Here is a 13,698-nt window from a genome sequence, read left to right on the forward strand (position 1 = left end):
TTGATATACCCTTGTATTGTGAATCAACGCACATTGCATTTGCAGGACATATGTACAATGGTAACTTAACACAGTTTGTAATCGATGTTTCAAATACGTAGGTATATAATAAAATATTTTTTCCTGAACCAGCTTCTAAGAAACCGGAAAAACTTGGTATAGAATTCCTTATTAATAGTATAAAAATAGAGTTAGCGATTAGGTAGGTACTGGAGTAAATAGGCGATGTTTATTTGGAGAAAAGTTAGAGTAATATATTTTCATTACATTAGTCCCAGATTACGTGTACAACAAATTAATTCTGTCGACTTATTTAAGAAAACAAAACAAAAGTCATTACGTGGCATGAACGTAACGACCATTTAAAAGTATTGTTAATTACATTAGGTGTTAACTCCGTCGAGGTGAAGACAAGAAAAGTTTGCAAATAATTAGGGACCGAGAATTTTATGAAAGATCATTTCCCTAAATTGAAATAAAAGTATGTTTTTACCCTTATAATCACAATTTACTGGTACGTTGTATTTTTACAATATTTAAATTCAGAAAAATTGATTTTCTTTTATATGACTTAAATAGTTGCTGTTGCTACTCAAAACTGGAGATTTGTTTCAGTTTCAGCTTTTAAAGAGTATCAATACAAATCAATTGACTTCTGGTGTCGACTGTACAGATGGAGATTTCCTAAATTGTATCGTGGGCTATTAATATCTGTGCAGACACTTTAAAATATTTATCTATCATTCGTGCATCACGTTAACTTTTATTGCTCGTAGTAATATGAGACAAATGTGTACATATATTATTGTTTAAGTATTCACGTGTCATATTTTAAGTGGTTTTCGTCCATTACTACTCAAAGACAATAATTATCTTGCATGCGATGTCTGTCTGATCAATAGTTACTGGGTACGTCTTATTGCACCTTTTATAAGACTGTCAGTTTGACTCTTATGTTCTAAAGGAAAACTTTTTAGCATGAAACCTATAAAATGATGTATAAAAAATATAAAGCAGTCAGCTTGAAACATAAGTAGGGCTAGAAACGTGGGATTATTTTGTCAGATATTTAACTGAAAAACATATTAATTCCGGCCTCGGACCTATTACGAAAGGACATTTTACACATGGTGGGCATATGTCTACATGTTACATACGACTTGTGTTAGAAGCGAGTAGACAACACGTGTACATCGTATTGTATCTACAAGGTGACACAATGACAAAAAATCCGGAAAAAACCGAAATAGACTGGAAACCGTGGGACTTCAAATAGATTTATGTTATAAGACTACCATAAAAATAATACATTAAAAGTTTCATGACAAAATATATTGTAGCTATATACGGTGAATTGAATTCTTTAGAGGATCAGGATAAAGTTGGCAAAGGACCAGTGTGTCGCGTCTTTGAGGCGGCATGGAGCAGTTCTCAGCAGTAGGATCATATCTTTTTGGATCTAACAATATTTTCGGTGCTTCCGTGAGAATGAGTTCAAATATTCTCACAGTGAGAAAATGCACACTGATTTTAAATAATTTTTAGGTGATACAAAATCTGGCGAAGCCCGTTTTGGTTTCAGAAATAAAGTATTAAAGTAGTACCTTCAATAAGCAGCATCATATACATAATAAATGGCATTATGGATAACACTTCACTCCGAAATTGACTTCGATGATGGATTTATCCGCGGATATCCATTGAAATCCGTGTACGAGTGTTTTCATCAATTGTTTTATTGACGAATTTATATTAGGTTACGCACTAAAACAGACTGACTAATTAACACTTTATTTTATTAGAACTCAATAATGCTTTTATTTTTACAAAAATCAAAACTCAGATGTATCTAGTGTATGTGATCGACTTCACGTTTATGAAATGATTTTCATGATACTTATATATTACCTATATTATGGGGTCGTGCGGAGATGGGGTCGTGTGGAAATTGATTATAACTTCGTTGACTATTGTTTTAGGTGACCAATTAGCATGGTGATTATACCTACATGAAAATGCTTCGAGTCATCTATACATGTGACCGGATAGACGATGTGCAGAATTATTGTTTACGCATCTAATTTAACCTGATTTGTTGGTTCAATACCTACACTTTTGTTTTAGTGTAAAATGTTACTTAAGTATAATACTTACTTACTTAGTATTTACTACTTACTTTTATTTGAATTGTAAGTGCATTTACGTTTTTCTTTATTTTTATGAAATATGTAGCTATAATATTAACTTTTGATTTGAAGGGGTGTTCTTTTCGTATTCGTTTTTGACGGTCATCATCATCCTCCGAGCCTTTTCCCAAACTATGTTGGGGTCGGCTTCCAGTCTAACCGGATTTAGCTGAGTACCAGTGCTTTACAAGAAGCGACTGCCTATCTGACCTCCTCAACCCAGTTACCCGGGCAACCCGATACCCTTTGGTTAGACTGGTGTCAGACTTACTGGCTTCTGACTACCCGTAACGACTGCCAAGGATGATCAATGACAGCCGGGACCTACAGTTTAACGTGCCATCCGAAACACAGTCATTGGTGTCTAAGATATACTTAGAAAGTACATACAAACTTGGAAAAGTTGCATTGGTACTTGCTTGACCTGGAATCGAACCCGCGCCCTCATACTCGAGAGGTTGGTTCTTTGCCCACTAGGCCACCACGTTTTTGACGGTCATAAAGTGCTGATTTTCAGCCTGATTTGATTGAATGTTTGTGAGTTATTTTTAAATGACTAAATTCACATGACAACAGTAAAACGCTAATCAAGTATTTAAATTAGTGAAATTCATTATTTCAATTTACGCAATGAGCGTATTTATCAGGGTCATATTAAGATTCGCAATCTAATGAGGGCAACTAAAAATATACTTGAATTAAATTAGCATGAATGCTAATTTCATCGATGTTTTGATTGTACAGTTTTAGGGCTAAAAATTCATGATGAGAAATAAATAGGTATTCATCTATTCATGTTCATTTTTGATTTTATTGTATTTGTCTTTTTAGAATCGAATCTTATTTTTTATTGTAATTATATTAACACACAATTGAAAGTGATTAAGTCAGTTAATGTTTCTTTTTATTATTTGAAAATATGTAGTGTTTCTATACATTTTTACATTTCAAGTATTCGAGCAAGTATAGAAAATGTATTTTATACGTTTTTCTTTTGGTTTACGTAAAGTTCAACCATGCGACATCGACCTACTAAATACACCGTTTAGACTCAAATCAAAGAACAATTAGAGTGCGTATGGTCTACCTACTTCCGTATTTAAACAGGCGTGAGTGATTGTAGGCACTAATTACCTACATGTATTGAAGGTAGTAGAAGGAAATAGCAGTATTGAAATCAGCTGTTCATTCCACGTTACTTTATCGTCGTACAATTTTCTTTCGCAGTACATACAAACCAAAACAGTTACTTTTCAGTGGCTTATCAACAATGAAATAACAACAGTAGGTAAGAAAACGGTTTGTAATTCAATACTTATTTAAAGAGTTGCGTAAAAATAACGAGCTGTGTAGTGAATGGATTTGTAATCATCAAACTACGTTAATCACTATTTTCTATTCTTAATCCAAAACAATCAGTGAAAACATTGAGTTTTGATAAGCATGAAGCTGAATTCAATTATTACCTATAATTAACTACGGTTCGTCGAGACAATCTACTACTACTGACCATTGTTATCTAATAAAACAAAAACATAGGACGATCTATAATAATTTGGGCAACCGGTAGAGGAACAATGCCAACCCAATTATGATTACAATACTATTTCAAAATATTATTACTTCCCAGTTTTTTCCTGTTCCCTATGCTTCTTGTAACTTTGCAATGTTGCCAAGGGTTATTTTGTATGGAAATTGGTAGTTCATATTTTCTAATATATTTTTTAATTCAAAACAATATGGAAAAGTGCGCGCGTTTTTCTATTTTGTTTCTAGTTGTGATGTTTCGTTCGTGGTTATTTTTTATTAGTATGTAAATACAGATATACCTAATATTTTTTTATTTATACAATATGTAGTTAAACACTATGATTTTAACTTGCCTAAAAACATATATTTGATTAAATAAACTTACCCATATCACAGTTATTGGGGGTCATCTTTCCGTCACTTTTTTCACAACTCAAACATACACTTTTATTTACTTATTTGCGTAAAAAATAACACATGGAACTGAAGCGCTTTAGCGTAGACAGCACATAGTTTGCATTGAAAGCACGGCGAGCACTTAACTCGTGAGTCGGCCCAACCGACGAACCCGTGTGATCACGTTTAGCGTCCCTCTAATAATACAATTCGTCGCATGCGCACTACGATCAATTGCCATAATAGAAAATACATTAATCACTGGACGTTGAAATATGTCGATGCTACAAGTATGTGGGCACACAATCGTCTCAGTTTGAAAATAAGCCCGTAGTAGTTATTCAACAAGAAACGTGTGCGCCACTCGTACAGATGACGATGCTTCAGCGTCACTGTACTCGTACCTACTAGACTTTCATGAGTGGACATTGATTTATTTTAGTACCCAATACATTTACATATTTTACATTCTTTACTGCTTCGTCGCTTCAGTGGAATTTGGCTCAACAACCAAAGTTGAAAGAAAACTTTATGCATTTTAATTAGGTTTATTGAAATACTTATTAGTTGTATCGGAAGTAGGTTCACAAAGAAATTAATATGGAATATAATGTAATAATATACAAATGTTAAGGGCAAGCATTTGAAAACATTCGCATTCCTAGACAGATACAATAAACTTGACACACTTTGATAACAAGACACAAAATGAAAACATTTTAACTATTCTTTCAATGTGTGAGAACCAAGAACACGTGCACTCACGAATAATGTCTATTATTTTCAGGGTTTGTTTTTAAAATAATTTGAACGCACAATTGATGTTTTAGCACTTGCCATATACATTACTTTTTATGTTTCTATTCCGTATTATCTGAAAAGCATAAAACACAAAGGAAAATTAAAATATATTTTATTGCCTACTAGGACGTCAACTCGTCGATAGTGAGTTAAAACGGGGCTGCACTTCATAGTTCGATTATATTTAGCTTCATGTCAATTATTTCATAATGAATTAACCGAAACCCATTCATCACGCGGGGCCCTTTATTTACTTGAAATGTACACGTATTGTTTTAAAAGACATTAGCGTTACTGATATTTGTTTCTTACAAACATTTTTGTGTTAATTAAGTAATTCACTTTTATATTACCTCAACACACTATACGTGTTTTTAATATATACTGTCCTTGTTACAAAAAGATTATCAACCATGTTAGTTCAACTGACTTGGCACAAATTCAATAGAATTTTATTTTTAGTTTTTCCGAGCCGTTACAAATGTGTTTCATGAACGGTATGAGTTAATTTCGCTAACTAAACAAAAATAAAATGTTAAGAAGTTACTTTTCTGCACAGCAACGTAATAACTGGGAAACGATGCTCCCTACCCCACAATAAAATAGTGTGCCTTGGCAAAACGTCACGTATTCAAAGCCTGAAGCTATTTGGCCACACAAAACGAGCTATTAACGCGGAAAGCTCCGCATTGATGACTATATTTTGTTTATGGTACGCAAAAAAGATATGTTTGTGCAGCTGCAACAACTTGCAATCTCTGTGTTGGTTAGATGCGCTAGCAAAAGGAAGTCATTCCGGCGGTAAACAATAACGTACGGTCGGAAACGTCTTTCACGCTAGACGGCCCCCGTCGAGTTGGCAAACGGCGAGCCTTAGAGAGCGGGCAATTTGCGCAGTAACACCCGCCGGATACTAGCTGCTCATTAACTATGAACGCCGTCATCAACGACTCTTCTTCGGGAGAAAAAACGCCGTTTAACAGTAGCACTCTCTACGAATAAACGGTGCGGTGAGGTGCTTTTGAGCGACCACCGCTACAAAGTGCATATAAATTGCGCTACGAAATTGAAGCGGAGATATGAAAGGAGTTGTGAACTTTTGAAAGACAGGCCGAGGGCAACACGCTTTGAAATCTACAGGTCTCTATAAGATGCAAAGAGCTTGGTTTACCAACGAGTCTCGGCTGTAGCTATGTAGCCAAGAAAGAAATTGTAAAGCGACATAAATATCACATTTTTACCTCAGGGATGCTACATATAACGATCAGCTTTTGTTAGGACATTTTAAATTTTAGATTCAATAGGCAGAAATGTAATGTAAGGTAGATCATCTTTTTGGATACGAAATTGCGTTGTTCGTATAAATCTGCATCCAAACACAAAAATAAGGTTCTCTACAAGAAAAAAAGGGGGTCGTTTATCTCGGCGACTGTGGACCTCCTTAGCATATTTAACATGCATGAACTCTTTGGTTACAAATGCGTCTCACGTCACCCGATGGAGTGCTTGCGGCTAATCAGATCTTCAAATTACGACGTTTGTGAGCCACAAGAAATGTTAAACTAGTTAATATAAAAAGTACGTAACTATTTTGTAAGTCGGTCAGTTGATCCCTTTTATGGCTGGTGAGGGGTACGACGGATATGTAACTTTCATTGTATTTACTCCATAAAGTAGAATTTTGACTATATAAAGTAGATTTATTTACAAAACTGTATTGTAATCACTATAGTTGCGTACTAAAGTTTTTAAGATATAAAATATTGAAGCCTTTATGGCAATGACGCCTTTTAAAATGACGGGTTGTTTAGACAACAAATAGGTACGGAGCGGATTAAAAGCCTTTACTGATCGCAATTCGATGCCACACCAAATGAACCTACGTTTGAATGGGACAAACATGGCTGTCTCTGAAACAACAACATAGTCCGTTTGACCCTTCCATAGTTCATGATCAAACACAAGCATTTTCCGAGCTATTTGTACTAATAAATAGATTCCTTGTATAATACGACGTCAAAGTAATATTTACTTTTACTTTTATTATAGCATAAAAAATCTATTTACAACACCAATAAAGAAGATCGTTTTTCTAATATTTAATTTATTTTACCTCAGAATGAATGCCGTTTACATTTCTACCGGCTATCGGTAAATGTTTATTCATATCTTCCCTCCCTATCGTTCTTTTTTCAAAAAGCGATAACGTGAGTCCGGTGCTGCCCTAGCATGAAACATCAAACACCGTTCAAGCTGAGTGGACATACTCTTACAGGTTCACGCTCGCTTCAAACCCTTCTGAAAGACAACTTGTTTACATTTTTCAACTCATCTCACTGAATAGCCTTTAGTAAACCACAGGAAATGTCGATCATGTTTGCTATTCATTTCTGGAATGGAAAACCAGAAGTGTACCGCGTAAAATATGCACGAGTTTATGCAGGTGTTAGATGACTTTCTAGCTTTGACAGTAATGGATCCCTTTGCGAACATTTTATTTGTATTTCTGTACCAAGAGTTGCAAATACCCTCGACGAGACTCACCTTTTTAAAAGCGCACAGGAATGTTTCCTCAAGATATTTGCCTTTAGATTGCCTTTTGTGTTTGAAAAGTGCAAAAATCATTGATTCATAAAAACTTCATCAAATAATCCTGATTTATGGAAAAAAGTCAAAGACCGGGTCAATCCCAAAATAAATGTGCATACTTAAATCAGCTTCACAGTTCAGCTATCACCTTTATTTCAATAGACGTAATGACGTAAGCTTCTTATAAGATAATTTCGATTAGACCCTTCCTAAGTTTTGTGAAGTAACCGGCACGTTTGAGTGAGCTAAACCATTTTACAAGGGTTGTATAATAGAAGCGCGGTCGGTCCTCGATTTGTTCCGACGGATTTTCTTGCGGTACGTAAAGACATCGCGACGTCGACTTGAAGAATATTCTTATTTATCAAAGAGTTCAGCTCTCGAATAATGTTTGTATAGGCACCGAGCGGGCCGTATGAATAGTTATTGATTTTGAAAATAGTATCCGCTTCGTTTTGAAATATGTATGTTGTAGGATTTTACAGCGCTGATTGCGGTTTGGAATGGGTTGATATTCTGAGTTTTTTATTTCTTGGTCTCCTACATTAAAATTTAAAAGCTACCTATACATAGTTTACTTATTCAAACTACTAAACTTATTTATTTGTTTTTGGGGCATGCTATTAAAATAGCGTTTACAATATTTTTTATTAAAGTACCTACTAATTAATAAGGATAATTGGTTACAAAAAATCACATTACTGTTCTAATTGATATCCCAGCTTATTAAATAGCATCTGGGTATACGGATCTGAGTAGTTCTCTCCCTTTGGCTCCCCCTAATAAAACAGTTCTCCCTACAGTTTTTGTTCTAGAACTATGTAAGTAGGTACGTAATATTTTTCCGCTTCTGGTCGACATGCAGAACTTTTCTTTCACAGCTGTTATCGGTTCTACAAGCAATGTGGCTTAACTAATTCTTTGAGCTATGACGGTAACTTTCTTTCACCAATTTTTCCCTCCCCGTATTTTATTAGTTAGGAGAAGTTTGAACATTGTTCTATATGCCTTGTTGAGTGAGTCAGTTTATGTATGAGGGAAAACGTAGGAAGGGGTGGACAACCCTAATGAATATCAAATCAGTAACAGTGATGATAAAACTTATGATTTAGTGCGGAAAACAAACGGTAACTTAAAAGTGGTTAAACTATTGTGTTCTAGTAACTACGGATGTCGTTATTTAAATATCTTGCCGCCTTTTTTTGTGTGAAATCATCAAATGACGTAACGTACTCACTTATGTATTCGCTTTTTACACTTCCCTTACGTACTGTCCTTTTTAAATATAATTAGGTATATTTCTTGATGTAATTTTTCGAATAAAATTTCAATATCAACTGCAATGCATCAGTGCGGTTTTATGGGTGTTTTTTCACTGGCAATATGGCTATCAATCAATCAAAGGATAATCTCACTACAATGAATGACAATAGCTGTCAAAGGAATTGGCTCGATTGCCGAGCCTTTACTTACAAATATTGGTTCCGTATGCCATTCGGAACTGCAACTGGGAAGCGGTTTGAATGGCCTTGCAAATCACAGAGAGAGCAAGACCAATCCCGATATTCTAGGCACACCCGTAGTTAATCTTGACGGTTTTCAGCTAGGAAGTTCTTTTATTGAGGTATTTTAGACCCTAGCCAAAACTAAAGTGTGGGGTTGATATTTAGATTGTACATAATTTGGGATAGGTTTACTTGTTCAAGTATAAAATCACACTATATGTAGGTAGTCATAGCCAATTGTAATTAACTGAGAACTGTAACACCTGCACAACTCTTCATACATAATGTAAAATAAATTAAAATATTATGATTTAAAAAATGTGCGTGAGACTTATATAAATTTTTATTTTTTATTGTAACTGATATTTCAATATTATTGAATTTTTATTTCAATTTATTATAAGAGAGTTCAGTTTTTATGTAAACTGTCTCGTTAAGTTAGTCTAAACTCAATTGTAGCACTAGACTTATGTAACCATAATAGTTAAGGTAGGTTCATAAAATTCAAGACAAAATAGGCAGTCAGGTGAAGATACAATTTATTTTACAACCTAAGTTTTCTATTCGTGATTCATACGAACCGTACTAACAGTAAGGTGTTAACTAAAGACGGAAATCTAATACATCTGCAGCGTCATAAATATGTAATTAATTTTTTTACACGTTTATTTCAAATATGCTGCTTGAAGAGGAAGAAAGTAGGAGGAGTAAAGTGTTATCTTTCCATATCAATGTACAGTCTTTCTAATTCCCTAATGCTTAGAAAATGTTTTGTTACACAAAATACCATACATTTCAGTTGTAAAAGAAAACACGTTTATCTAAACGCAATCTTTTAGTTCAGAAACTGAATCAGATATTACAGGACGTGCTTTCAAAATAATTACGAGCGCTTTTAGAAGTTTATTTAATAAAGGTGGCGGGACTAGTTACTGATAAGTCACAGGATGCGGGCGTTGGCGTGGGTGCGAGGAACCTGCCAATTACAGGTGCATCCACCCTATTCACCCGATGTTTCAGTGCACTAAACCGCCCTCGCATTCACTCGTACACTATCCAACAAATAAAAGCTGGGGAAACAGCCCAAGAAATACTTACGGGCGAACTCGTAAAATAATATTTTATTTTTATGAGAGGGCTATTTGTCAGTATTGCATTTATGTTACCAGTTTATTTGAAACTGGAAATTCATTCGGTGTATCAAACGTTTGCAATAAAACTATTATATAAACGTTAGCTTTAAGATTACATATATGATCTTCTTACTTACTAGACTTAGACAATGTATTAGTTTTGTGATTGTTTTCTAAAAAAAAGACCCACTTGATAATTGTAAAAATAAGTAAGACACTCTGTTCGTTGTAATAAATCATGTAATAAATAAAAGAGAATGGCTATTATTTAGCAATATTGAAAAACTCATCAATATTACAAGCAGTTTTGGCAAGACCCAGACGTTTCTAGAAATTACCATTTAAATAAGCAGCAGACGCTTTCTTAGGCTAATAAATTAATTCAAGACTATCTAATTCAGGCCTACACGCCTCTTTTAAACTTAAAGAATAACATTACTGAAATAAACTATATTGTTGGAATCTCCTCTCCGTCCCTATATTATTATGCTAATTTTGTTAAGAACTTATTATGCTTTAAGTCCAAAAGTTCAAGTTTTGGTTTCGTTGGCTTAGAATAGGAATGTTAATGTTTTAGTAGACTAAATTAAAATAAAGCTAGACTAAATTAATTGTAACCTTGTTATATGGCACTTAATGGTCTTACTCGTCTCTTGATTTTCATAGCAATGCAAGTAGGTATCTAGCCTCGTTTCAGTATATGTATTCTATGTATTGTAATTTATGTATTTGATAAATCAATGTGTGATGATTTTAAATACTTTAAATTTCAATTATTGTAAAGTTAGTTGGTATACAAAGAAACACAAGTAGGTAATTTAGTTATTATGTGAAATTCGTACATTGTAAATTATGTAGTCTCACATGTCTACTCCTATTACTCACTGAAAGGGGATCGCACACGTAAAGACAAATACATCACATTTGTTGTCGACTGTTCACAAAGTAGTGAAATTAAGCGTAAAACGTACTTAGCGTTTTATTCCGCTGACTTTAACGAATACAAAATGTCGAGAGCGGAATCTGGCCTATTTACATTTTGTTTAGGCCCACCTGACGCCAGCTAGAAGCGCCACGGGCTTGTGTGCCCATCATGACAAAGTAAATATTTTAATTTACACATTGCAATAATAAAATCTCAACTTTAGGATATAAGCATTAAATGTAAGAGTTCAAATGTGAAGTTTTATATATGAAAGGCTCTTATTTTATTATCATGACAGTACTAGGTCAAATTGCGTACAGTAAAGATAAATTAAGTCTAACCTCGTCTGAGACAACGAGAATAAAATTGTCCTGTGTTCTCTAAAGCCTTGAAACAATAAGTATTCATACGGTGACGTCAGCTGTAGGGAATGAATATTCGGCTAGATGTTACACGTGCTTAATGTGTTTTTAATGACCTTTCTTAAAATTTCTTGGAAATTAATATTGCTAAACTTAGCATTTCGCAGCAAACATAGCATCGTAGTAGCTTTATGGTTTTGAAGTACAATGAGGAAACATTATGTATGATCAGAAGATTTGATTAAAAATGTATTTTCCAGGTAAGTACTCGAATTTTCCATTGCATATAGGTGTACTTCAAAATAGCCTCTTAAGAAGTCTAAATGAAACCAAAATGTTGTGAGTGAATATTGAATATAATTCGGGACCATTTTTAACCTTCCAAAACGACAAACTTGATTCAAACAAAAAACAAAGACCAATAAACATGTCATCCTACATTATTGTATTTACTTCAACATAAATGAGAAATGATAACGGTGTCTTCGGCGAGTCTCCAAGAATAAACGACGACTAACAACGAGGGTCCATCGGGAGCATCTAGAAAGGACATTGGGCAGATTGGTATACCCCACCAATAGCGATGTCATACATATCATTGGATAGGCCTTTTTATGTAGAACAACATTTACTATGACAGCTTTGCTGAAATGTTTGTCCGTTCTGAGATATAGATCAAAAACTGGGCAAAAATTAAACTAAAGTTAACTTAATAATCTATTGATATCTCAAGCTTTTAGAGGAAAAACTAAGTTCCACTAAGTGTAAGTCCCCTGAGTCTTACCTGTTGTGCCCGTCAGGGTCCATAATTGTTACTATTATTTAGCATTTCAACCTTATACTGTAGGTACCAACTGGATATATGGACATAATGATAAACCCCACCAATAACAAAGTCATATATATCGATGGACAGGTCTTTTTAACTGGAACAACATTTACTATGACAGATTTGTTCTATTATTTGCTAAATAATAGTAACAATTATGGACCCTAACGGGCACACCATAGGTAGGACTCAGGAGACTTACACTTAGTGGAACTTAGTTTTTCCTCTAAAAACTTGAGATATCAATAGATTATTAAGTTAACTTTAGTTTAATTTTTGCACAGTTTTTGATCTATATCTCAGAACCGACAAACATTTCAGCAAAGCTGTCATACTAAATGTTGTTCTACATAAAAAGACCTATCCAATGATATGTATGACATCGCTATTGGTGGGGTATACCAGGTCCCATACATTTGTGCCCATTGTCCTTTGACCTAAGTTTCACTCGATAGTGCTTTCGGCCATAACTCCTGGTCAAAGGTATTTCGTAACTATTAATCAGCATCTCTCTAGTTGCCAATTATTTTCAGTTTAAGATGAATCTGATTTTGTTTTATTTTTATTTTACGAGATTTATTTAATTCTAATAGGTATAATTTCAATGCATGTAAGCTTGTAATTAAAAGTGTATTTATTTATTTTTTCAAATACATTGTATGGGTTATCCTGAAATAAATGATTTAAATTTTATTATTATTTATTTTTCGGTCTCTGTTCAATTGTACTTTCAAAATCAAATTATGCAATCAAAGTTTGATTTCTTTTAAAAAATTGTTTTGATCTCAGGAGGAACCTGGGTTCTTCTAGATTGCTGTGTTGAGTGAATGAGTAGGTACAATGCGCTCGTCTCTATTACCTGCATGTGAGCTTTTAATATTGAAGCGCTTCATATTGGAACCTTCACCTTTGTATAAGTACTCCTCTCGGAAAATAGGTGAGATGTTTTACTTATAATGTTAATAAAAAAAAGCTACCTTTTGCTGATAGGTAGTTAGTCCTAACAATTAATATTGAGGTAATTTTATCGCCTTGTGATCCATTATTCTTGATCCTAAACCATTATCTCTTGAATTTTTTTATTTACAATTTTATTATTGAAATCTCAAGTTAAGCTGCGATTTAAATATTTTCTCTAAGTCTCTGTAACAAAATGTGATTCAATTGCCCTCTAGACAAAGCCTTGAAACTTATGATAACAGAACTTAAAAGAGTCAAGACCTTTTTAAGCGGAAAATTGGTTATAAAAGAATCCGATTTCAACAAAATTCAATTTACTTTATTTACTATTACACGACACACAGAGTATGTGCTTTTAGAGATTTTGATATTTTATTTAAAAATTCTTAGAACAGAATAGATACAGGGACATACTCCCAATACTACCTAGAACTAAGTAATATATTATGTAAATGCTGAAATGCGTATATAATGTTAGTGTT

General features: G+C 33.9%; 1 protein-coding gene across 2 annotated transcripts in view; it reads right to left on the reverse strand.

Moving 5' to 3' along the window:
- LOC110375490 (sodium/hydrogen exchanger 9B2) overlaps nt 1–4,539 on the reverse strand; it is a 34,247-nt gene extending 29,708 nt beyond the window's left edge. For both annotated transcript variants that reach the window (XM_021333620.3, XM_021333621.3), the window contains exon 1: nt 4,102–4,539. In XM_021333620.3, the coding sequence (XP_021189295.3) occupies nt 4,102–4,126 (25 nt within the window). In that variant the 5' untranslated portion in view covers nt 4,127–4,539. The remainder of the gene's footprint in view (nt 1–4,101) is intronic.
- Nucleotides 4,540–13,698: the final 9,159 nt, after the last annotated feature.

The sequence above is a fragment of the Helicoverpa armigera genome, chromosome 6 (assembly GCF_030705265.1).
Source record: "Helicoverpa armigera isolate CAAS_96S chromosome 6, ASM3070526v1, whole genome shotgun sequence".
In the NCBI taxonomy this organism is placed as follows: domain Eukaryota; kingdom Metazoa; phylum Arthropoda; class Insecta; order Lepidoptera; family Noctuidae; genus Helicoverpa; species Helicoverpa armigera.